The sequence below is a fragment of the Haliaeetus leucocephalus genome, unplaced genomic scaffold, assembly GCF_000737465.1.
Source record: "Haliaeetus leucocephalus isolate CR32 unplaced genomic scaffold, Haliaeetus_leucocephalus-4.0 Scaffold218, whole genome shotgun sequence".
NCBI classification, from domain to species: domain Eukaryota; kingdom Metazoa; phylum Chordata; class Aves; order Accipitriformes; family Accipitridae; genus Haliaeetus; species Haliaeetus leucocephalus.
Genome location: NW_010972654.1, coordinates 332,147 through 356,626, shown reverse-complemented (window position 1 = coordinate 356,626; position 24,480 = coordinate 332,147). Strand labels below are relative to the sequence as shown.

At 55.4% G+C, this 24,480-nt stretch overlaps 2 protein-coding genes across 2 annotated transcripts in view; both read left to right on the top strand.

Annotated features, from left to right (window-relative positions):
• EPPK1 (epiplakin 1) overlaps nt 1-980 on the top strand; it is an 8,632-nt gene extending 7,652 nt beyond the window's left edge. Inside the window, exon 3 of the mRNA XM_010566814.1 lies at nt 3-980. Within this exon, the coding sequence (XP_010565116.1) occupies nt 3-980 (978 nt within the window). The remainder of the gene's footprint in view (nt 1-2) is intronic.
• A 2,869-nt stretch (nt 981-3,849) lies between these two features.
• Nucleotides 3,850-23,786, top strand: LOC104831315 (epiplakin-like). The gene is made up of 3 exons (XM_010566813.1): nt 3,850-3,905; nt 20,524-20,602; nt 20,694-23,786. The coding sequence occupies exons 1-3, from the start codon at nt 3,850-3,852 to the stop codon at nt 22,911-22,913; spliced, it is 2,355 nt and encodes a 784-aa protein (XP_010565115.1). The 3' UTR covers nt 22,914-23,786.
• The last annotated feature ends 694 nt before the right edge of the window (nt 23,787-24,480 follow it).

Here is a 24,480-nt window from a genome sequence, read left to right as displayed (position 1 = left end):
AGCGGGAGCTGGAGCTGGAGCGGTCCCTGAAGTCCCGCACCGTCGAGGTCTCGGCGGGTGGCTTCCACGGCAGGAAGGTCTCCCTGTGGGAGCTCCTCTTCTCCACGTACGTCTCCGAGGCAAAGAGGCAGGAGCTGCTGGCGCAGGTCCGGGCCGGCAGTCTGGCGCTGGACGAGCTGGCGAGGCACCTCACCCTCCTCGTCGAGGAGGTGGTGGAGCGGAGCAGCAGCATGAAATTCACGGGGTTCAGGAGGCAGGTGACCGCCTCGGACCTGGTGGACTCGGGCATCATCGACAAGGACACGCTGGCCGACCTCGTCCAAGGCTCCAAGACGGTGGAGGAGGTGACGGAAATGGCCTCCGTCAAGCGCTACCTGGACGGCACGGGCTGCATCGCCGGCGTGCTGGTGCCCTCCAAGGCCGACCCCGCCAAGATGGAGAAGATGACCATCTACCAGGCCATGTGGAAGGGCATCCTGAGGCAGGGCACGGCTCTGGTGCTGCTGGAGGCGCAGGCTGCCACCGGCTTCGTCGTTGACCCGCTCAGCAACAAGAAGCTCTCCGTGGACGAGGCCGTCTCGTCCGGGCTGGTGGGCAGCGAGCTGCACGAGAAGCTCCTGTCGGCCGAGAGGGCCGTGACGGGCTACACCGACCCCTACACCGGCGACCAGATCTCTCTCTTCCAGGCCATGAAGAAGGAGCTCATCGTCAAGGAGCACGGCATCCGCCTGCTGGAGGCCCAGATCGCCACCGGCGGCATCATCGACCCCGTGCACAGCCACCGCCTCCCCGTGGAGGTGGCCTACCGGCGCGGCTACTTCGACCACGAGATGAACCAGATCCTCTCCGACCCCAGCGACGACACCAAGGGCTTCTTCGACCCCAACACCCACGAGAACCTCACCTACATGCAGCTCCTCCGCCGCTGCGTACCCGACCCGGACACTGGTCTTTACTTCCTTAAGATTTTTAGAAAGTAATTGTAAAACCTTTTGCAATTTTTTTTCATTATTACTTTGGTGAATATATTAGCTATTGTGAATATTTTGTTTGCTGCTGGCATTTTTCTTTCTATTTTTTAAAATTTTTTTTTTTTTTAAATTCTAATTCCATGCTGAAAATTTCTTCATTGTTCTTTTTCCCTTTCAATAACCTACGCACATCAGGTATCGCTTTTAAATGTCTTCCCTGAGCGCTGTGGCATAGCATATTAAGCCTTTGTCTTCTGTAGTCTTTCAGGAATGCTGGAGTCAGCCTGGGTTATCTCCATTCCTTTTGGTGAAATATGTTGTCCTCATTTTCCTCCTGCACATTTGAATGGAAGTATGTCTTTTATGGCATATGAGTTGTATTGAGAGTGGTATTTTTATTCTCCTTCTAGTTGGTTTTCTTATGCATAAAGAACATTTTTTTCCTAGCAGATTTGCAGGCCGTTATTAGAGTTGCAGGTTTTCAAATCTGAATTTTACATGGAGACCAGATTTCCAGGTAGGCACTTTGTCAGGCTGGTGTTAGGTGTTTACTGCATTGGGGTATATTACCCGCATTTGCTCTTAATGTCTCAGCCTGTCTAGCTTTTCTGGGGGTGTCTGGACTACATACACTCTCAGCTTAGAGTGGTCTGGTCTCTCACCGATAAGTACACTCAATTCACTCACATGCTTGCTTTCCCTCCCTCCAATTCCCCAACTGTCCATGGAGCCTCTATAGAGAGCTGTGCTGTGGGATCCATGCGGGAGTTGAGAGCCCGTAGTGTACATTGTCGTGCCATATTTCTAGTCTATCTATGCACGGTCAGGGGAGCCAGCAGCGGAGCATCCATTCCCTCTAGCTGGGGCCTCTGCACATTTCTCAGCTCCTTTTGCCATCCTGTGTCCTGAGCTGACTCAGCTCACATACCACACTCCTGGAGAGTAGGTAGCCCCAGAACCACGCTGCCGTAGAGTAGAATAATTCTACTACTGCTTAATAGGAGGAAACTTACTCTCCTTAAACACATTACCTTAGGCTATTTGCCTTAATTAACCCAGTAGTGTCCTGGAAAATGGATTTTTTGCCACAGCTTGTACAGCTGATAACTGTAAACAAGCATAGATTAGTCGTGGAATTCCTTACCATAACCTGCTGTGTAGCCTGGAGATTTGCATGGGCCCAAAAAGTGGTGGGACAAATTAATAGGAGGGAAGTCCACTGAGGGCTGTTAAATGCAAAGACACGCTTCTGCCTCAGGAGGTCCCTCAGTCACAGGTTGCTAGAAGATGGAAGACAGGGTCAGGGAGGTGTCGGTATGGACTAGCACTGCTATTACATACTTAGTGTAGACTCTGATAGACTCCACAGAGCTGGCCACAGCATAGTGGAGACACGGCCCTCTGTTCTGGGCTGGTATAACTGTGTCTGTCCTACCACCATCTGCATTATGAACATGGGGAAGCACCAGAAATGCCACAGTTTACTCAAAGTGCCAGAGCATAATGGGGAAGTTTTACAGCTCTCAGGCCTCACTGCACTCTGTACTGGGGTTAGTTCAGCTTCTTCCCGCACCAACCTGCAGACATTGTAATGCCATCTCCAGAGGGCCTTGATGATTCAGGTTCCCATGTCAAAGATGAGGCTTCGTATTCATCTTGCAGACTTCTGCTCTTTCCTCGAAATGGATTAGAAAATGCTTTAGCCAAATGCAGGGTGAATGTCCAAGCCATGTCTTTCACACACTCTAGCCTTGTGCCATCTCGAGATCTCGGAGCCCTGTGTGCTGCTACAGTGTAAGAGGGCTTGCTGGCGGCTGCTGCACGAGAGAAAGCACCTGGCTGGATGGGCTCTTGCCCTGTTGCATCACGGCCCTTCTTACATTCCTGCCCTTACAATCCCTTGCCCTCAGACCGTCTTCTCTTATTCAGTCTCTAGTTCCACATCTTTCAACCTCCACCACACTTTTCACCTGATCTCCAAGTATCCCATTTCCCAGCCTTCTTGTCCATTAGCTTGTGCCTTGCTAGCAAAGCCATGGAGACCCAGCAATCCCTGTGGAGCAGGATGGATGCCTGCAGCCCTCCAGCTGTGGTTTAGCCCTTCCCCTTTCCAGGGTCTCTTTTCTGGTGATAAGCTCTTTCTGACAGCTGTCCCATGTTCGTACTAAACCTAGCTGTTATAAGGCCATTTCTTGATAGGATCTTTGGTCTAACACACCTAGCCAAAAGCCATTTAACTAAACCTAACTGAAAGCTGGTGGCTTATTTTTTATATATTCACTAGGATATACAAGAGAAAAGGAACCAAGAGGAAGCCTTATAGTATTCTGAAGTTCTCAGTTTCCCAGCCCTGGGCCAGAGTATCATCTGCCAAGGGTCAGGTCCACAAAGCTTGGCTGTTATCACCTCATGGCACTGGATACAGAAAAAGCCAGTCTCACACAGAGATCAGGAACGGGAGGAGGACTGCACAGGATGAAAAGCATGCACTAAGGAAAGGAAGACAGGGTAGGGTCTCACGAAGCTTGGCTGCTGTCCCCACTGTGCTGCTCCAGACCTCCCAAGGACTGCGTGGGGAGCAGCTCAAGGCTCTCCTTGGCATGTTACTGGCAGGTGGCACTGAAGAATCGTCCTGCAGCTGGAGCAGCCTTCCTGGGCAGCATGTTAGCCTGGTCCTGGGGTGGAGGCTACAGCGCAGGTGCAGAAGCAGCCTGGTTAAAGACAGTCAGTTCATCCCCGGGCGGGGGATCAGGGACCTCCGTGGCCATATGGAGCATCACGGCTCACCTCAGGAGTCGTGTTGGACAGCCACACACACTTGAACAGCCAGGAGCTAGCAATATCTCTGTAGGAAATTCCTGTCCCAGAGCAGGCAATGATGCCTAACAGGAACGTTGTGGTAGTGACGGTCCTCCCTGATGAGGGACCCAGAGAGTGAGCTGAGGTAAAACAAAATTTGGGGCTTGTGGTCCGGAGTCGCATTGTGACTCACCTGCAGGGCAGAGGTTTCTGGAAAGGCTCATAATAAGTGCTGGGGAGGAGATGGTGACCCTGGGCCCCACACAGAAAAAGATGGAGGGAAGACGTTCTAGCATTAAAATGTAGGCTTCAGGCAGGAAGGTGAAAGCCAGGCCCTCTATGACAGCATTCCCTGAAACGGTCCAGGTACCACGTGGAGGTCAGATAGTAAAGCAGAGACATGAGCTCATAAAATGGGGCTGAGAAGCTGAAAAGATATTGTCATAGAAGTTTTGCATCTCCAAGCAAAGGAGAGGCCAAACTTGCACCGTTCAAATGTGGTGAAAACCAGCATGAAGAAAAGGAAAAGGGAAGCGCAGTTTAAAGAAGCAGAATCTTGTTTAAACACAATACAGAAAAAAGTAGAAAACCAGGATAAATGTAATATATAGGGCTGAGGAACCTAAATGCCTCATCTTCAATGAAACACTGGCATGCCATGGGCTTCTTGGGAGGAGGCTCACCAGGACACTGTGATGCCAAAGTATAAAAATGCATAGAAGCGGCAGAGGAGGGTGGCACTGCTGGTGGCAGTGTGGGGCTGTTATCAGCGAGCTTAGAGGTGGGTCAAACTCACAAATACACCAACAGAGAACTCTGGACTGAAATCCCAGCTCCAGGGAGCAGGACAAGAGGAAGGCAAGCAGACAGACTTAAAGGGCAGTGGCTATCTGTGCAGAGACTGAGCTAGGTAGATAGTGTCTTCTGCGGTCAGGAGGAAGGGCAGATCCTGAGCAGGGACATAAAATCATAAATGACGTGGGCAAGGCAAGCAGGGAACTAATATTTGCTATTTTCCCTAAGAACTAGGTTGTGGGGAAACAGCAGGAAAGATTTCTGCACACAGCAGACAGTTAAACTGTGGCAGTTGCTGCTGGAAAGTCATGGAAGCAAAAGCTGCAAAGGCTCAAAGGAAAGAAAAGACAAGAAAAAGTGAGCCTTCTTCTCAGAGAGGGAGTCACCAGCAGGGCCTAGAGGGACCCATGCTGAGAGCTGGGCTGTTTAACATGTGCAGACACGGTCTGGGAAATGTTGTGAACAGTGGAGGAGCAGATGGTATTAAATTATTCAGCTTAGTAAAGAAAAGTGCCAGCTGCAAAAACTGCAGGAAGACCAAGCAACATAGAGTGACTGGAGTAAAAATAGCAGATTACATTCAAGGTAGGTAAAAAGGCACACAAGGGGAGAAGCAATCCTAGTGTCCACATACCCAGCTCTGAGCTGTTGCTGGTCAGCAGCAAGAATTGTAACACATTATTGGATGCGTGCTCGGCAGCAGTCAGAATAAATCAAATGTTAGGATTAGGCACGGAACATGCCCGTGCCAGGATAACACACACAATCTGTGTCCATCCAAAGGCACCACGTAATACCCCGAGAGGAGACTGGGCTCCTTGGTGGGGCTGCAACCAGGATCTCAGCAGTGGCCCAGCTTTGGTGGTCAGTGGAGCTTCGGTGGTGTAAGGTGGTGCAGAGGGAGAGCATCTGCTCCTTTGAGGGTATCTGGTCAAAGGAGCCATCAACAGGAACATACAGGGGTAAACCTGATCAATAAATGATACAGGAGGCAGTGATGGGAACAAACCTGGCCAGTCGCACCAATCGGTCAGGATGTGTGAAGCAAGAGGATGCTTATTTTTTCTGTTGAGATGAAAAGGAAATGAAAGGAGGCAAACGTGGAGACATAAAGCCTGACCAATTAGTGTTAACGAAGACAATAACCAGAAACAAACCTGGTCAGTGGCACTAATTGATGGGCTATCAAGAAACTGCAGGTACACCAGGACATTGCAGCTGGTATGGATGTAACCCTGAGGGTCTCAGCATCAGCAGCTGGCGGGGCCTCAGCTCTCTGGATCTGGGGAGGGTCCCACAGATTGTGTCCCAAAAACCAGCTACTCAGGGGGACTGGTGTGAGTGGGTGTCCCCGCGCTGGTGGCTGGAGCGGGACCATGGGTCACATAGCCTGTGTGCCTGGTACTGGTTGGTGGAGGGGTGGTGAGCATCTTCCCCAGCCCTGGTGTGGTGGTGGTGGGGGTCCTCACCAGCAAGCTTCAAGCTGTGCCAGACCATGAGGACCCATGGGTGAGGGGTGCGAGGCGGACAGAGGGTCTATGCTGGTACTTGGGGGATCCTCAAGCATGCCTGTGCTTGTGAACCCAGAGAGAGTCATGTCTGTGTCTGAACTAGTGACCTCCTGCCTCTGCCAGCCCCAGAGGAGGAGGGGATGTGGCTGCCTGTGCTTGTGCATGAAGTAGGTCCTGTGTGTGGGTGGTTCTGGTGGCAGTCTGTCTGACCGGCCGTGTCAGTGTCTTCTGTGTGTGTCTGCGGGAGTGTGTCTTTGGGATACATGTGCAGCTTTGTTGCTGGTTGAAACTCCAAATGAGAGGACAGCAGCCATGTCTCTCAGCCTGTGCAGAGACCCTGGGTGGGCTCCAGCAGCTGGGCAGGACCATACTGGGTGGTACTGGTCTGTACTGGGCGGTACTGCGCTGCAGTGGCCAGGCTGGAGGTGATCCTTCCCCTCTACTCGGTACTGGTGAGACCACACCTGGAGTACTGGGTCCAGTTCTGAGCTCCTGTCATAGTTTAACAAGACAGATATGGACATACTGGAGGCAGTCCAGCAAATGGTCACAAAGGTGTTGAAGGGACTAGAGCTTCTCTGCTACGAGGAAAGGCTGAGAGCTGGGACTGTTCATCCTGGTGAAGAGAAGGCTTAGGGGGATCTCATCAACATATATAAATCCCTGAACGGAGGGAAGAAAGAAGATGGAGGCAGGCTCTTGTCAGTGGTGTGCAGTGACAGGACAAGAGGCAAGACAGGGCTGCAGGTTCCCTCCGAATATCGGGAAACACTTTTTTTACTGTGAAGGTGGCCAAACATTGGCAGAGTTGCCCAAAGAGATTGCAGCATCTCTATCCTTGGTAATACTCAAAACCCAACTGGACATAGTCCTGAGCAACCTCAGCACCTCAGCCTGGTTGTGGCTGACCCTGCTTTGAGCGGAGGGGTGGGATCTCCATAGGTCCCTTCCCTCCCCTTGGAGGTGATCAACACTGACTGAACACAGCCCTGAGCAGAGATCTGTTTGGACCTGCTCTGAGTTGGACCAGACAGCCTCTGAATGTCCCTTCCAACTTAAATTATTCTATGATCCTGATTTTCTGTTGGTTTTTTTTTTTAAGAAAGTAGAATGGACTGTGTGGCCCCAGCCCCTACACCTCACCTGCCCGTCACTGAGGTTCATGCCTTCCAGCCCAAGCATGGCAGCACTCTTGTCACTCCAGGACATGCCACAGCCTCATCTGGCCGTCTTCTCCTCCACCTGTGGACCAGTATGGCCCTGGTCACCATGCTGAACCAGTACCTTTCAAAGGACACTCCAGGAACATGCCCAGGCAGTCATTAACACTTATGGTGGATAATTAGACACCAAAGCTGTTAAGATGAGCATCACACCCACCTTCCTGCCACATCCCACTTCAGGCTGGAGGGCCCAAAATGTTTTATTTGCAACCATGGTGGAAGGTGGGTGGCCTTTCCTGGGAGGCCAGCTCCCACTGGCCTTTTTTCAGCGGCCTATTCAAAGCCTCTCCTCCCTTTTTGTCCATTTTACTCCTCCTGGAAACCTGACTTCTTCTACGACAGTAAACAGGAATAGCCGGTGTCAGGACCCCAGGCAGCCGGCCGCATTGCTGGGTGTAACATCCGACTACATTGGCAGCAGCACAGTACCCCTGTGGCTGCCACCTGCCCCGGACTGGGAGACCTGCGCTGTGCCATGGTCTGGCACACCACGCGCCCAGGGCATGGCAGCAGACATGCAAGAACGGTGCACCAGCTACATTGGGCTCCGGTGGCACCAGGAGCTGGCCCCTGGGAGTGAAGGGTGCTGAGCTGTGGCCTCCAGGACACCAAAGCACCTGCGAGCAGCCAGGTATGCCTGTCCCCTGCCTGCCTCCGAAGCCCGTGTAACTTGCCCTCTGTGCCATGCTGCCTCCTGCCCTGCCTTCCTCCTCACCTACCTTCCTGGTCCGTGCAGTCCTCTCTCCCTGAGCTCTGAGCTGCCCTCTCACCCGCCATCTCACATGTGGTCAGGTCTCCAGTCCTGCAACATGCACCTCCCCACACACTGACCTATTGGCCACCACCATCGGGTTCCTGGCCCCAGCCCAGGGCTGCACGATTGCTGCACAGCTTTGTGCCTCCTGGAGCTGTCCTCCTCTTGGCCAGGGCAGATCCAGGGATCCTACCTGCTCAGCCATTCGGCTGCCTCCCAAGCCCCTCTGAGCTGCCCCCAACACCATTACAGGGTGAACCATGGCCTCTTCTGGTGTCACAGCCCCCTGCATGCTCCCTGGCCCCTGCGCATGGGAACTGCCTCCATGCCAGGACTTTTCTGGCTCTGGACACCCACCTTGCAGGACAAGAACCCTGTGAGTCAGCTGGGAGCCATCCTGCCTGGCCAGGAGCCGGGAGCCATCTCGTGCCAGCATCCCGGTACTTCTCGCCCATTAGGGCACAGACGGTCCTGCGTGGGACCAGCCTTCCCCACCCAGCTCAGCCGCACGCTTGCCGGTGCTGGACCCCCCTTGCTTGGCTGGTCCTGGCCGCAGCACTGACTGACAGCTCCCTGTCCCCTGCAGTGAGGGTTTGTAGCCCTGATCACCTATGTGGAAGCTGCCCATACTGACCCCATGCCACGGGTCTGTGGGGGCTGTGCTCACCCCCTTCCGCCCTCCCCAAGTTCGCAGCTCTTGCACCTTCACTGGCCAAAGCCAAAAAAATATCGAGCAGCCCTGGGGCCTGGGGCTGTTCTGTAACCTCAGTATACCCAACTCAACCAACAGCCCCGACAGTGCCCCATGGCACATTCGAAGATCAGCTGCTGGCAAAACTGAAAGGGGTAAACATGAGAAGTGAAGGCTCTGCTGACGGTGTAGATGGGTAGAGACCCACCTCCGTCCCTGCCTGCAGCCAAAAGCGGACCTGCTGGGGAAGCCCTGGGCACCTTCTGATGGAGGGCTGCAGTCAGATCTCCCCGTGCCCCGGCTCTCCACATCACAGCAAGCCCCATGTCCCAGAGCACCTCCTGGATTTTCAGGGTTCTGGCAGAGGGACATCTGCTTTTGCTTTGTGCGCAGCCATGGTGGGCGCATTTCGGGAGTGCTCGGCCAAGCATCATGAACTGCAGCAATCAGCACGGCGGCTGCAGATCCCCAGAGGCCTTTGTCTGGTCTGGCAGCAGTGGCCGTGTGTGTTGCTGTCTTCCCGAAGGTGTTGGTGGGCTGGCATCCCGCTGTGCCGCGCAGGTGGTGGTAGGCTGAGCAGGAGGGAGCACGCACAGGCTGAGCCAGCCCAGAGCCAGAGCAGTCATGGTACGGGGGGCCCATTCATCAAGCAATGATCTCCGGAGCAATATTTTTCCCTCGCTGGTCTCAGCAGGCTGTTCTGCCAGTGACCACCATCCATCATCTGTGTCGGATGAGTAGGAGGGGAGGAAGATGCTTGACTCTCAGAGAAGGGCAGCAGAGCTGCGTTGTCTGCCAGCTGGGAGATGGACCGAAGGGCAGACCCCACCAGCTACCTTCAGTCCTGCACATCCCAACAGTGCCCCGAGGTCAGCTCTGCGGACATCCTGACAGCCGAGGCTCTGCTTTGCATGGGCAGCGGTGTGTCGAGGGGCCTCGTGGGCCCCGCTGAAGCGGGAGCTGCACAAGCAGAGAGCTGTGCCTGTGCTATCTCCCGATGTGCCCTCGGGGGAAGACAGGAGTGTGGGTGCAGGGACCTGGGCCAGTTCATAAGTATGCATCCTTCCCCTTGCTGTGCCCAGGAGCTGCAGAGGGAAACTCTTCTGACGGGAAGCTGGGAAACCAAACAATAAGCAGGTTCCCTGGAAAGGGTGGCAGGAAGCAGTTGCAGACGTCATACATCCCTGGCACCATCCCAGCACCCCGGCTTATCTTCCTCCCCTGCCCCTGCCACGGGCCAGGTGGCCTGAAGCACCAGCAAAAGTCTTATCGATCCCTGTTTCCCAGGACTCACGTGTCAGGGTAGAAGATGCTTGAGAGTTTCTTTCCCACAGAGATCAGAGTTATGCAATCATGTATCTCCAAGCCAGAATAAAATTGGGGTTTTGTCTTTTCTGTTTGTCCATATTTGCCTGCCTGTGCTCATCCCTTGAGTGCTGGGCTTGGCTGGTTCATTGTGCCTTTTGAAGGAGGACATTTTTGTCATTCTTTCCTTCAAAAGTACATTGCATTGCATTTCATTTCTCAGGGCAGCTGAGTGAGAGCGGGCAGAGCAGGCGTGACAGCGTGAGGTACCTGCAGTCAAGGTGAAGTTCCCCTTGGGCCCAACACTGCTGGCTCACACAGCTCTGCAGGTCCTGAGCCAGCTCCACACCTGCCAGGAGCACCCACACAGCGCATGGGCAGCTCCGTGCCTCAGGACACCTTTGCTGCTGGGAATCCCAGTGCACGAGCTCCACACTGTGGGTCACATCAGGCACAGGGGCACTGGGTGCTGCTGATTTTCTCTGGTTAATGTTGTCCCCTGCTGTGTGCAGGGGCTGCCCATGCATGGATGTCACTGGAGGGCTGCCGGAGCACAGGGGCTGCCCTCTCCACGTCAGGCATGAGGCTATTGCCTGCTGCATGCATCACCCTCCGCACTGATCCCTGAACCGCTCGGCACCGGCAGCCATACATCCAGCGGTTCAGCTGCATGGCTGCAGGGACCGATGCTGCTGGGACCGGCTGGAAGACAGTTGTGTCAGCACCCGAGGTCTGGCAGAGGAGGCTTCCCAAATCAAATGCTGAAGTAAAACAACACTCCCCGAACACCCCAGTGCTGAAGCATCCTTGAGAAAGCCATCTCCCAGCTCTCTGATGTGGTTCATGGCTGCTTCAGCCAAGGACACCTACACCTTCCGGCAGGTGAGGCTGAGCCACCCGGCTGCAGATACCCGAGCCCAGGCGTCTCCATGCCAGGCTTCCCGGGAAGCTGCAGGACCAGCTGGTGAGTCACTGAGCACAGCAGAGGACAGGGGCGTCCCATGGGTCTGCATCCCGGCTTTGCTCTCCTGAGAGCTGTAGTGAGGGGCAGTTAGAGAGGTGGAGGCAGCATATACTTGCGTTTCAGACACCCCCTGAGACCTGCACACTCGCCTGGTTTTCCTTTAACTCTTTTTAGCGTAAAGGCCATCTGCCCTTTTAATACCCGACAGCTCTGAGGCCAGACTGATATGGCTGGCTGCAGCTGGGTGGCAGCCCCGGCAATCCAGCGCCACATGTACAGATCCTGACACGACACAAACTCTCCCCACACCGTGATGCTGTCCCCTCCCTCCTTCTGCTGAGCGCATGACGTGCAGTCACTCAAAGACCCGCAGAGCCCACCGTGCATGGTGAGTGCCGCAGCAGCTGACTCGGGGTTCCGCAGGCAGCGTAGCTCCGGCTGCTCGGGGGAGACCCCGGCTGAACCAGCTGCTGCACTTCTGCTACTCCCAGCCTCTCCCATGGCTGACTCGCATACCTGCCAACCACATCCCCTGCGTCTGACCAAAGGGGAAGGGCGGCAGCCGGTTGTCAAGTCACTAAATAAGGAGGTGATGTCTCCAGAGACCCCCTACCAGAGCTCACAGTGTGGCGCGGCCAGAAACGCTGGCTGGATGATGGGTCTGTGAGGTGTTAGTGGCAGCGCTGTGAAGCCCCGGGAGGTCCGTACTGCTGGTCAGGCTGTCTGGGAAGGGGGAAGCCAGGGCAATTGCAGGTCAGTTAACTCCCCAGGCCTGAAGTGATAAGTCAAGGTTCCTCCTCAAGACACCCCGAGTGCAGTTTCATTTGTGTTCTCACAAATAACCAGCTCCTGGCACTTCAAGGAAAGAGAAATGTGAGGTCATTGCGTTTTGGCTTGTAAACCAAAACAGGAACTACTGCCCAATGCAAAAACCTCTGATCATATTCAAATCACAAGAGGTACAGTGTCAGCTTACAGTGGCAAATCAGCTGTCTTCCAGAGAAAGCAGGTAAAATGAGTAAACAATGGACATCATTGATCAGCAAGGACACCTGTTTCCAAATTACTTGCAGGTATTCCGCCAGCACTCTCACAGCCTGTGCAGCTAAAGGAAGCACACAGCGTGCACACCACTAAGACAGTCCATGCCATCCACCTGCCGAGGGACTTGGAGCAGCAAGGCTGGGGGTGACCTGAAAGGTCTCCTCTCCAGGACCTCTGCACCAGGACTTACTTGGTGCAGACTGGGAGCAGGCCTAAGGATCAGCTTCCCCAAGGGACGGACAACTGACATGCCATCTACCTTACGCTGTTCTTCTGTTTCCAAGTTTGCAGGTCATTTCCAGTTTTGCAGTCGGGACTCAATGGTCAAGAACAAGCCCCTTGTTTGCTTGTGAGGCCTCGTGGTCAGCAGTACTTGGCTGCAACTGCTAATGCCAAGTGTCGGAGTTGGGCTGGTGCCTTCCAGTGCCGGGAGAATGGGGAATGGGCCCCATGACATCAGTGTCACTGGCTGTGGTGGGTTGACCCTGGCTGGATGCCAGGTGCCCACAAAAGCCGCTCTATGACTCCCCCTCCTCAACTAGACGGGAGAGAAAACATAATGAAAGGCTCATGGGTTGATACGGGCAGGGAGAGATCACTCACCAATTACCATCATGGGCAAAACAGACTCAGCTTGGGGAGAATGAATTTAATTTATTACCAATCAAATCAGAGTAGGATAATGAGAAAATAAAAATTAAATCTTAAAACATGTTCCCCCCACCCCTCCCTTCTTACCAGGCTTAACTTAACTCCCGATTTTCTCTACCTCCTCCCTCCCAGCGGCACAGGGGGATGGGGAATGGGGGTTGCAGTCATTTCACCACACGTTGTCTCTGCCGCTCCTTCCTCCTCAGGGGGAGGACTCCTCACTCTGCCCCTGCTCCAGCGTGGGGTCCCTCCCATGGGAGACAGTCCTCCATGAACTGCTCCAGCATGGGTCCCTTCCATGGGCTGCAGTCCTTCAGGCACAGCCTGCTCAGCGTGGGTCCTCTGCAGGGTCACAAGTCCTGCCAGAAAACCTGCTCCGTGGGCTCCTCTCTCCACGGGGCCACAGGTCCTGCCAGGAGCCTACTCCAGCGCGGGCTTCCCACAGGGTCACAGCCTCCTTCAGGCATCCACCTGCTCCAGTGTGAGGTCCTCCACAGGCTGCAGGTGGATATCTGCTCCACCGTGGACCTCCATGGGCTGCAGGGGGACAGCCTGCCTCACCATGGTCTTCACCACAGGCTGCAGGGGAATCTCTGCTCCAGCACCTGGAGCACCTCCTCCCCCTCCTTCTTCACTGACCTTGGTGTCTGCAGGGTTGTTTCTTGCACATACTCTCACTCCTCTCTTCTGGCTTCTGTGCAGCAGCAGCAGGTTTTTTCCCGCTTCTTAAATAAGTTATCCCAGAGGCGCTGCCACTGTCACTGACGGGCTCAGCCTTGGCCAGCAGCAGGTCCGTCTTGGAGCCGGCTGGCACTGGCTCTGTTGGACATGGGGGAAGCTTCTAACAGCTTCTCACAGAAGCCAGCCACGCAGCCCCCCTGCTACCAAAACCTTGCCACGCAAACCTGGTACCCCAGGCAAGATGCTGGTGATGCTCCCAGGTGGCAGAGAGAGAGACAGGAGCCCTCCTTTAAGTCTCAAGCCTAACGATGAGCCCCAGGAGCAGGGGGAAGGGATGGAGGCAGGTCTGGAGGCAGCGTAGTCACACACACCCAGGCACCAGCTGCCCAACACTCCAGCTAGGGTCTGCCTAGCTGGGCAGGGTCTAGTGTCCCTCTGCCTTTAACATACCAGTGCACGGCGGCTTTGTGATGGAGCTGAGAGGATTTCAGCCCAAGCCACAGAGACAAAGACAAGGGCCAGGAGGAGATACACATCTTGTGTGTCTGACAGCAGGTGGCCAAAGCAGTGAGTAAGCTAGATGGGACCAAGGTCCGGCACGCAGCACACATGCAATCCTGTCCAGGAGGACCAGGGTTTCAGCTCTGCAGCATAGGGATTGGATTTATGAAGCTGAGAAGCTCAGTGCAGTCTCTGCCACACTCCCTTTCCCTGGGGAAGGCGTGCAGGTGCTGGAGTCACCCACGGGACACAGAAACGGGCACCTGCCTGGAGATGCACTTGTGGGCACCCTTCTCCTTCATCAGCCCTTCTCAGCGGGCTTGCAGAGGAGCAGGTGAGCCCCAGGACTGTGGAGGGCCAGCTTGTCCTGTGCCAGTGGGTGCAGCCCCCTTGGTGGCTCCAGGAGCTGGCAGGCACAGAGGCTCAGGCGCAGGGCTCACCTGCAGCATTGTCCTAATCCCCTGGGGATATACCTCTTGGATACAGTATTGGATATAGAAGAGCTCAGCTCACTTAATCCATCTCCAAAAAGACTTTGACAGTGCCTTAGAGAAGATAGGGAAAGAACTAAGCTGCTTCAGGGTCAAAAAGAAAAGGGTTTGTCACATCCCAGAAACAGGCTAAGAGCTAGGGAGGGAAGTCTAGGATTAAATACTCAGTCATCATCGGGGAAGAGGGACCCCTGTGCAGGAGATGACATTCAGGGCTGATTTACTGCAGGTGATGTTTGTGTGCAGCTTGGGTCACCCAGCTGCCCAGAGCAGCCAAGGGAGAGCAGGTCCATGTGGCCGGTGGTTGCTTTGCGGACACATCCTATGGCAGACATGCAAGTGGTCAGAGGAGTCATGCTCTGGGCTCTGTCAAGCATCCTGATGTGCTCTCCAAGGCTATAATGGCACCTGGGCTCCAGCTCAGTGGGAGGCATCCACTGTGGGGAGATAAATGACAGCCTCTGTTTTGACAAATACAAAGTAATGCACCTTCAAGGGAAGCCACCAACTAACAGCACATCAGAGGTGTCTAAATGAGCTGGGCTGGCTCCAGATAGTGGTCCAGTGTCACTGGTACAGCTCAGAGGAGCGTCCTGCTTGGCCATGGTCAGTGCTGTGCCGTGCCTTAGGAGCGTGGGGGGACCAATGCAAAGCAAATCAACACTGCCTTGCGGGTGCTCATCTGGCCAGGCCTGCACACAGGGTCTGTGCTGCACAGAGCAGGCTGCTGAGAGAAGAGAGAGATGGGATCCTCCTGCCTGGCCCAGGCCAGGTACCCTTTGCACCTCCCTGCGCTCTGCTCCTGCCAAGGATGCAGCCCAGAACAAAGCTTTTGTGGTAGCCCAGCTGGAATAGCCAAACCTACAGTGAAGTGCAATTAGTGAAGTTGCAATTATGTTGCAATTATGAAGTGCAAATATAAGGCAGGCTGAAAATAGGTGTCAGGCAAGGAAAGACTTCTGAGGACGGAGCAGAGACAACAGAAACAGGTCCTGTGTCCACCTTCACCCCTGTGAACAGAGGGACCTCCTGCCCAGGTGTGTTCCCCACAGCCAAACCGACCTTAGTGAGTCAGAGGGAAAATGTCTCTGTGTGCTGATCATCCAGTCTGGCAAGCACCTACGCAGGCAGGAATGTGCACCCAAAGCAGGACACCCAGGGAAGGAAGGGCAGGGGCAGGCAGCACCTCCTCTGCACAGGGGCACCGAGTCATGCACACCCACACAGGGCCCGAGCCACACCAGCACACAGAGTCACACACACCCGTGTATGTGCAGCTGCACATGCAGGCTCCCCCAAGCATATATACCGTCTCTCCCTTGCATATACACTGTCACATATGCACACACTCGAGGTCGCCCACGCGCAGTCACACAAGAGCATGTACACTCACGCACACACGTCGAGACACAGACACACGTGCAGGTTGATGTGAGCATATACGCAGTCACAAATGCACCCAGCCACAGACACAGTCAACACCCAAGCACATACACAGCTACACAAATGACTGCACACCAGAACAATCCAACCAAAACCACCCTTGTTCTGGAAGTGGGCGCCAGGCAAGCCCTTTCACCAGAGCTGTGGCTGCGGTCTGATGGGATGTGGCCCATCCTACGCCGACACAGAAACGGACCCAAACGTGGGACTGAGCTTCAGCCCTGCTCAGCCCGAAGCTGGCCAGAGCCATGAGCCTGCCTCTGCCAGCTGGTCAGCCGGTGCAAGCCCTCTGCAAGCAAGTGGTTGACCATGTGCCCCAAGCTCCTGGGCAGACACTGGCCACAGCATGGGGCTGGCCCTCCCTGCTCACCAGGAGCATGACAGTTTCCATCCTGGGGCTGCTTTGGCTGGAGGCACTGACAACTCACTCCACGCACTGCAAACAACGCCAGCAGCCACCACAGCTCTGGTACCAGCATGGTCCCAGGCATGGCCACCATGAGGGACAGGCTCGGTCTCTGTCCCGGCTGGGCAGCAGGGACAGCTGCAGGAGCGGGGCTGCAGCTCCCCAGCCAAGGGACTCAGCCAGAGCAACGGCAGATTGAACAAGCCCAGATCCATGGAGACCTTCATGGCAGCCAGGACCGCGGGCAGGGCAGTCCACGAGCAGTTGTGCTGGGCACCCATCAGAAGAAGGTGGTGGCGGAGAGTCCAGAAGCCACACCGTGCCTCTGCACCCTTCACAGCCATCACTTGCCCAAGGTCCAGTGAAAGACGTGCCCCACGTCTCACACAGGAGCCAGTCACTGTGCCCCGGCCCCTGCCACCTGACCTGGGCTCCTGGGGCTGGGGCTGCCGTGACACTGTGCTGCGGTGGTCGGATGTCAGTATTTCAGCTGTGCTCCTGTATTTCAGCACGGGGCAGGGCCACCGTGTCATCCCTAGGGGCAGGGAAGGGAAGGATTTAAATTGGGAGCTTGCCTCAGCTGCTCATCCTGGCTGAGAGGCGGCGGGAGGAGGAGGACCAGAGCCTGCTGAGGAGCCAGCCGCTCTGGATACGTGTCCAGCAGGTAGGACAGAGCCCGTCTGGAGGGGGCACCGGGGCCACCACACAGCCCCCCCCTTCGGCATGGCACCCTCCGTGCAGATACCAGGGGCCTGCAAGGGATGTGGGGACCTTGCCTCTACCCCAAAACCTAGTGTTCAGAGGGCAACTGCTGAGGCCCAGGGGACTGGTGAGCAGGAGGTCTCCAGGCAGGACTCGGTCTTTTCCAAGAAGGGACAAAGTGACAGAGTGGCACCAGGGCTGGATGGAGCTGCTGCTCCATACGATGCGCTTTGTGTCCTCAACACTCCAGCTGAGCAGATCAGGACATTGAGATACGGGAAGGAAGCAACCAGAGCTATGGGACCTGCCTGAGCCTGCAGGCACCCGAGACAGCAGGCTGCCTATTTGTGCGGTGGGTCTCGGCTGGGAGCCCAGCAGCAGGAGGCTGTGAGGTGAGCACCAGGCTGGGGGGGCTGACATGGTTTCACTCCCCGGGGCGCAGGCAGGGCTTGGGACCACGGCACTGCCGGGCCACCCCTGCTCACTCCGGCTGGAAAACCGCTTCCACTGGGGCTTCTTGGGCTGGGCTGCAGCGACAGCTTGAAAGGACAGCCAGCTCCTGCCCCAGGAGCTGCGTGTACAGCCAAGCCCCGGCATCAGGACGTCTGATTAGAGACCAGCTAATGATAGCTTGCAGTTGGGCAACGTCTTTCCAGTATAGGGTGTTTACGCGACATCCATGTCCTACATAGGTGTCGCCTGCTCCAGGGCGTGACCACAGCACTCCGCTTTGTCCGGGACCCAGCACCACCCGAGCAGGCAGCACAACCAGCCCATCACCTCCTGGGAGGTTTCAGCTGCATCAGTGGAGTCAGGCAGGGGAGGGCAGCGAAGCTGCTCTCTAGGGCTGGAGCCACAACGTGGGACCAGAGCTGCTGGCTGCAGAGAAGAGCCTGAAGCCATGGGCAGGGTCCCCAAAGAGGCAGGGGTTGGTCTGTGACTGCTAGGATAAACCTCTCCCCCATTGTGATCCATCTATACCAGCATCAATCCAATATTTAAATGGATGAAAAGCCATGACTCAGAGACTTTTAGACCAGTTAGGTAAACAGTTGGAGAATTAAGCTGTGACCCTGATAATGACTTAAACATATCATTAACATCAGTCACTGTAGTTTATGGGAGATGGGTGTTCCCAAGGAAATGTTTTGGGTTTCATTTTTGCGGTTTTTACAAGTCTGTGGCCTCATCACCACGCAATGTTGTAGATGCTGAAAGTTTATAGGGCTTCCAGAACAGACCAGGTGACAGCATGCGAGACATCCCTCAAGGATTACTACACAGACCCAAAATGCATCCAGCTCATGAAATCCACTGAGCTGAAAATAGTCAGAGGTTGACATAGAAATCAGGGAAATATTACACACCTTGCCCCATTCTTCATCCTTCCCCTGTTGTCCACTTATGGCTCAAGATGGAAACAAGACTCTGGACTACACAGACCCTTGGCCTGACTCTGCATGGCTGTTCTGATGTCTGCTCGAGAGCACGGCTGCCTTCCTCTGAAACACTTCAGGCAGTGCAACTGGCGTCTTGGTTTACGGTGCTGCATTTTTATGGCTGATGGGGAGAGGGTACCCGCTGGATTGACTGTGACTGGTCACACTAATTGCAAGGTACATGCCTGAATGGGAGAGATCACTGCAAGCAGCCGCTTACAGCAGGCTCCCTGAGGTACCTGCTCTTAGTCCCTCACTACTGTCTAATCTTTATTTTTTTATATATATATGTAATTTTATCTACCATTTTACCTACATAACAATTAGCTAATAACAGAGACTAACCATTCATGACTGCCCGCAGCACAGGAGCTAGAAGCTCCCAGTGAAAATACTTTCCCTGCAAAGTGTGATTAAATAACAGGCCTTGTTGCCACAGGATGTTATAGAGGCTGATGCCAGTCCTGGACTTGCAGACATGACCACACAGGTCTGTGGAGGACAGCCTGCGGTGGCTACAGACTGTGGTCCAGAGCAAGCCTGGCGCAGGACGTCCAGAGAGCTGTGTGCCAGAGGGCTCAGCCAGAGCATCTCTCTCTACCATCCTGTTCCTAGAGCAGCTTCCCTAAATATCTGGAGAGAGCACTTTGACCCTGCTGCAGAGAGAGCACTCAGTCATACAAACCCTCCCATTGACTCTGCCCTTGTCCCCAGTTGCTGGAACTGGTTAGAATGGTCCCCAGGATGGTGTCTGGCACCAGCCGACTAGCCCTCCCACGGACAATGCCCATGCACAGTTCAGAAGTCAGCATGGGTCAGGAGCGGTGCCAGCGCACCTGCAGCTATAGACCCCACTTTTGGAGGACAGGAGAGTGTAACAGGATGGGGGCTTGAGGCTCTGCCAGCCCAGTGGCCTTAGAATAATCAGAGATCCAGGCACATCTCAACCGCAGCAGAAGCACAGCCTGAGAGAAGGTCTCTGCCAGCTCACACCCACTGCTGCATGTGGATCTTACCAGCCACTCATCTGTTGCTAGACCATTCCCACGTCCTGTGTCATGCCAGGGTGGTGTGGGATCACACAGCCAGAAGAAAGATCTCCATGGACAGCCATGAGCCAGGCTGTGCCTGCCACCCTGCTCGGTGCTGGCAGTGTCCCACCACGCTCACAGCCTGCCCATGACCAGCACGAAGCCAGGCAGCATGGTCTAAGTGGACAAGAGCAGAAGATGACTTGCAGCACTAGCCAGCACCTCTCTGCAGCTGGATAGTCGCTGGTGGCACTCATATCAGGAAGTCACTGCTGTTTCTTGGCACAACCTGAGCTTGTCAAATGACCCCCAGGTAAATCTGCCAGACCCAGGGCAGCACAGGAGCCAGTACTGAGGGAACAGGGAGGTGAGCAGTGGCCATGATGCCCACTGGCACCCTGTGGCATCAGCCCAAAAGCAAGCAGTGGTTGTGTCAGCCAGGAACAGAAGAGGAAAGTCATAGAGGCCACAGGTTTGAGGCAGCTTCAGGCTCTGGGAGAGCAGGCAGCGCCCTGGGGGCCCAGAGTGGGGCCAAGTTATCCATGCTGCTGATATAATGCTTCTTTGCGGAGTGCATATCTCTCACTCTGTGACATGGTCCTCAAACCTCTCCGCCTGCCAGTACCTGAGGTGCTGGTCAGCTCTGCTTCCCTTGCCTGCTCCCCTTCACGGCACTATCTGTTTTCCTGCCCTGAGCGCGGGAGCTCTTTGGCATAGGCATCGAGCCTTCTGGTCACGAGAGTGCTGCATCTCTGCGCCATCTGGTCATGAGAGTGCTGCATCGCTGCACCAAGCCTACCAGCTGCACAGAGATGTGTAGAGCCCACCACTGCAGCTGGGAGGTGCACAGCATGCCGAACAGGCAAAAACACACTGGCCGGGCTGTCACTGCTGCTTCCAGAGAGCTCTCATCCGCTGTTCGAGAGGCAGCTGGGCAAGGGGTACTCTTGGCCCCGAGACTGCTGCTGAGAGAGGAGGATGGCAGCAAAGCCTCAGGCCCCACTCTCTGCTTCTCTCTGGGCTCCTGCTACCACATCCACGGAGATGGCTTTCTTCACACACGCCATGCAAACTGCATAAGAACATATGTCTTACCAAGATGTTTCTTTCTCTCTCCTCAGACAAACACAGTGCCCCACAGTAGCAGGACTGTTGCCCAGAGACAATGCAGAAGATGAGTGGACCCCCTCAGAACAACAAGTCAAGCAACCTGATTGCAGGGGGACACAAAGAGGTGGTTGGGGGTGGAAGTAACTTCATAGCTGGAGTCTTCATCCAGGCTATGAATAAGAAGATAAGTATCTATGATGCCATGATGAGGGGGCTCCTGACACCGGGTACGGCCCTGGTGCTGCTGGAGGCACAGGCTGCTTCAGGGTTCCTCACCGACCCCGTGAGGAACGAGAAACTATCCGTGAAAGAGGCACTGACTGCAGGACTCATAGGCAGAGATTTTTATGAGAAGCTGCTGTCGGCAGAGGGAGCCGTGACAGGGTACACAGAGCCGTACACAGGACACAAGATCTCCCTCTTCCAGGCCATGAAGAAAGAGTTCATCGTGAGGGAGCACGCTATCCGCCTGCTGGAGGCCCAGATCGCCACCGGCGGCATCATCGACCCCGTCAACAGCCACCGCCTCCCCGTGGAGGTGGCCTACCAGCGCGGCTACTTTGACCAGGAGATGTGCCAGTTTCTTTCTAACCCCAAGAATCAAACGAGAAGTTGCTTCGACCCCAACACGCATGAAAACCTCACTTATACACAGCTCCTCCGCCGCTGCGTACCTGACCCAGACACGGGGCTGCTCATGCTCCATGTGATGGACAAGGGCTCTGTGCTCTACCAGCTGAACAAGGATTCCCGGAAAGCCCTGCAGGCCGCCCGCACCACCGTCAACGTGGGGCTCTTCCAGGGCCAGAGTGTCACCATCTGGGAGCTCCTCTTCTCCCGCTACATCCCTGATCACCAGAGAGAGGAGCTGCTGAAGAAATACAAGGCAGGGACGGTCACCATCCCGGAGATGATTACCATCCTCACCACCATCATCACCAAGGCAGAAATGGAAAACGGGGATCTGAGCTCATCCACAGTTATACCCAACAATGAGGTGGAAGCATCACGACCAGTTCAGGATGTACACTCCCAGGACCAACAGTTGAGAAAGTCCTTAAAGTCTGCAACCATCTATGTCACTGCTGGTGAGTTCCAGGGGCAAAACATTTCCTTGTTGGATCTGCTTTTTTCCAAATACATCCCTCAAGGGAAGCGGCAGGAGCTGCTGGAGCTGTACAGAGCAGGGATACTGACCACAGAGCAGGTGGCTACTGTGGTCACCACCATCATAAACAGAACAGAAGCTGCAAATGCCATGCTCATGGCAAATGCCAGAAGTCCACACAAGGCAGTGACAAGGGCAGAGGAAAATGGAGATGATTTTTCAACCCAAGATGCACAACTAGATAACATCTTGAAGTCTACCACCATTGATGTGCCAGCTGGTGAGTTGCAGGGCAGGCAGGTCTCTGTGTGGGACCTGCTCTTCTCTGACTACATCCCTGAGGAGAAAAGACAGGAGCTTCTGGAGCTGTACCGAGAAAGGGTATTAACTCTGGAGCAGATGATAACTGTTGTCACCATTGTCATCAAGAAAAAAGAATCTACAAGCAGGAAATTCCTAATTGCAGTCAAGACTGCTGACAAGGACACTGTGTCAGAAGCAGGAGAGAAGGATGATGACTCCCCCAAAGAAGAACCATGGGAAACAGCCTTGAAAACCACGGCCGTCGACATGGAGGTTGGGGAGTTTCGGGGCCACAAGGTCTCTGTGTGGGACCTGCTCCACTCCAAGTATATCCCAGAGGAGAACAGAAAGGAGCTCCTGGAGCTGTACCAGGCAGGAGAGTTAACCCTTGAGCAGGTGAAAACTGTTGTCAGCACTATCGTAACCAAGGCAGAAGCAGCAGGGGCAGAGCAATTGGCAAATGCGAGCAGTCCGAGAGCAGAGTCGACAGTTGCAGAAGCTGAGCACACCTACCTGCAGGAGGACAGGACCTGGGAAGAGACCCTGAAGTCCACCACAGTTGAGATGTCAATGGATGAGTTCCAGGGGAGGCAGGTCTCTGTGTGGGACCTGCTCTTCTCTGACTACATCCCTGAGGAGAAAAGGCAGGAGCTCCTGGAGCTATATCGTGCGGGGACACTCACCATTGAGGAACTGGTCAACACCACCAGCAGCATTGTGACAGACAGCAAAGAAAGGCATCTTGCAAGCCTTCCCCAGCAGACAGTGGATCTCCTCCAGTCCGAGGGCTCCTACATTACTTTTGGCCAGTTCCAGGAGCAGAGGGTGTCAGTGTGGGAGCTCCTCTCCACCAAGCAAGTCTCCGAGTACAAACGAGAAGCACATCTCGACACTTACGGCACAGGAGGGCTGACCATAAACAAGATCACCATCACCACCACTGTCATCACAGGCCCACAGCGTAAGAAGAGACACCACCAGGACCACTAGCACCACCCACCACAAAAGAGGAATGAGCTCTGCCTCCTGGGGCAGGCATGGCCTGGGCACTTGTGAGAGTTCGCTCTCCACATAACTCAATTATGGGCAGGAAAGAGCGGTGACAAACCTGTGTGCGGAACAGTGCGGGTGCGTGGTTAAACTCCTTGCTGTCTCAACTACTACTTTGCTGAGATTTCTTTTGCCCAGCGGAGCTTTCCCGGAGGGGTTCTGGGGGAGGGTCCAGGAAGGCTTGTGGCTGCGGCTTTCTGCTGTGCACACACAGGCAGTGACACAGAACAGGGAAATGTGGAGCCAACACCCAAGTCAGATGGGTTGGAGACTGTCACGAATGGGAGCAGGCAGAAACCCCAGTGCAGGAGCTGCGGGCAGCACAACTGGCAGCCCCAGAAGAGGCACAGAGGGACAGACAACCTCTGCTCAGGATAGCTGGGACCCTGGCCCTGCTGAACAGCAAGCAGCGGGGACAGCACATGTGGCTGTGGTCGCCCATGGGACATTTAGCCCTGACCTGCCCTTTGGCTCTGCTGCTGCAGGCTGGGGTCATGGGGGTCTGCTGGGTTGCCAGAGGTCACTGCATGTGAGCATTGCGGGGAGAGGGGTGCTGGTGCCAGGGCTCTGACACCTGCAATGGTGAGAGGCTGCTGGGTGCACGCGCAGGAGCGGCGGTGCTTCCGTGGGGCGAGACGATGCTGTACACAGGGCGGGAGTGCTCCCATGTATGACAGGGAAACCTCAGATTCCTGTGCGCATGGAAGTCACTGCCTGTCATGGAGGGAGAAGCACCCACAGGAGCATCCTCACGCCGCTCAGTGCAGTGGGGGGGGCAAGCATGGCTCCCTGACCCATACCCCTGCATGCACGCGCAGAGGTGTGCGTCACGGAGCTGTGCATGCGTGCGCTGCAGAGCCGTCTGCTGCGAAGCCACGTTCTGTGCCCGTGCACGTGTGCCACACAGGTGTGTACTGGAGAGCCGTGCACGCCTGTGCCACAGAGCGTGTGCCCCAGGCTGTGCGCGCCGGTACGGCAGAGCCACGTGCTGCAGTCAGGCACACACGTGTGTGCAGAGCCACGAGTAGGGCTGGCCATGTCATGCCGTGGGGAGCCCTGTGCTGTGTGGAGGTGCCAGGGGGAGTGGACAGACACAGGGCACAGCCCGCAGTGTGCGTGTCTGTGTCCCTGTTACCAGGCTCTGTATATGCATGTGTGTGCAACACAAGGCTCTCTCTGGCTGTGACACAGCTGCTGTCCTCTGCCGGCATGGTGGGGCCCTCAGGCCGTGGACTCGTGGCCAACCCTTGCCCCTCTCCTGGGCAAAGCTGCCCTCCACCTCTGCACCCCATCCCGCCCGGCTTGGCCATGTCGGTCCCGCACTGGCAGGGGCCTGGCCATCTCACAGCTCACCCGCAGCCCTTGGTCAGGGAAGCGGCTCTGCCCAGCCACACCTTGCACAGCCTGTGCGGATGGGCCGGACCTGCACACCTGCACCACTTGCTAGCTGCCCCCAGTCTGGGTCCCACAGCAGGGACCCCCAGCATAGCCCCCCTGCAGCTCGGAT

Coding starts and splice junctions, on each gene's coding strand:
- LOC104831315 (XM_010566813.1), top strand. CDS start 3,850: ATGCCTAACAGGAACGTTGTGGTAGTGACGGTCCTCCCTGATGAGGGA. Junction 3,906..20,523: donor CCTGATGAGGGACCCAGAGA/GTGAGCTGAGGT, acceptor CTCTCTCCTCAG/ACAAACACAGTGCCCCACAG. Junction 20,603..20,693: donor GGACCCCCTCAGAACAACAA/GTCAAGCAACCT, acceptor GCTATGAATAAG/AAGATAAGTATCTATGATGC.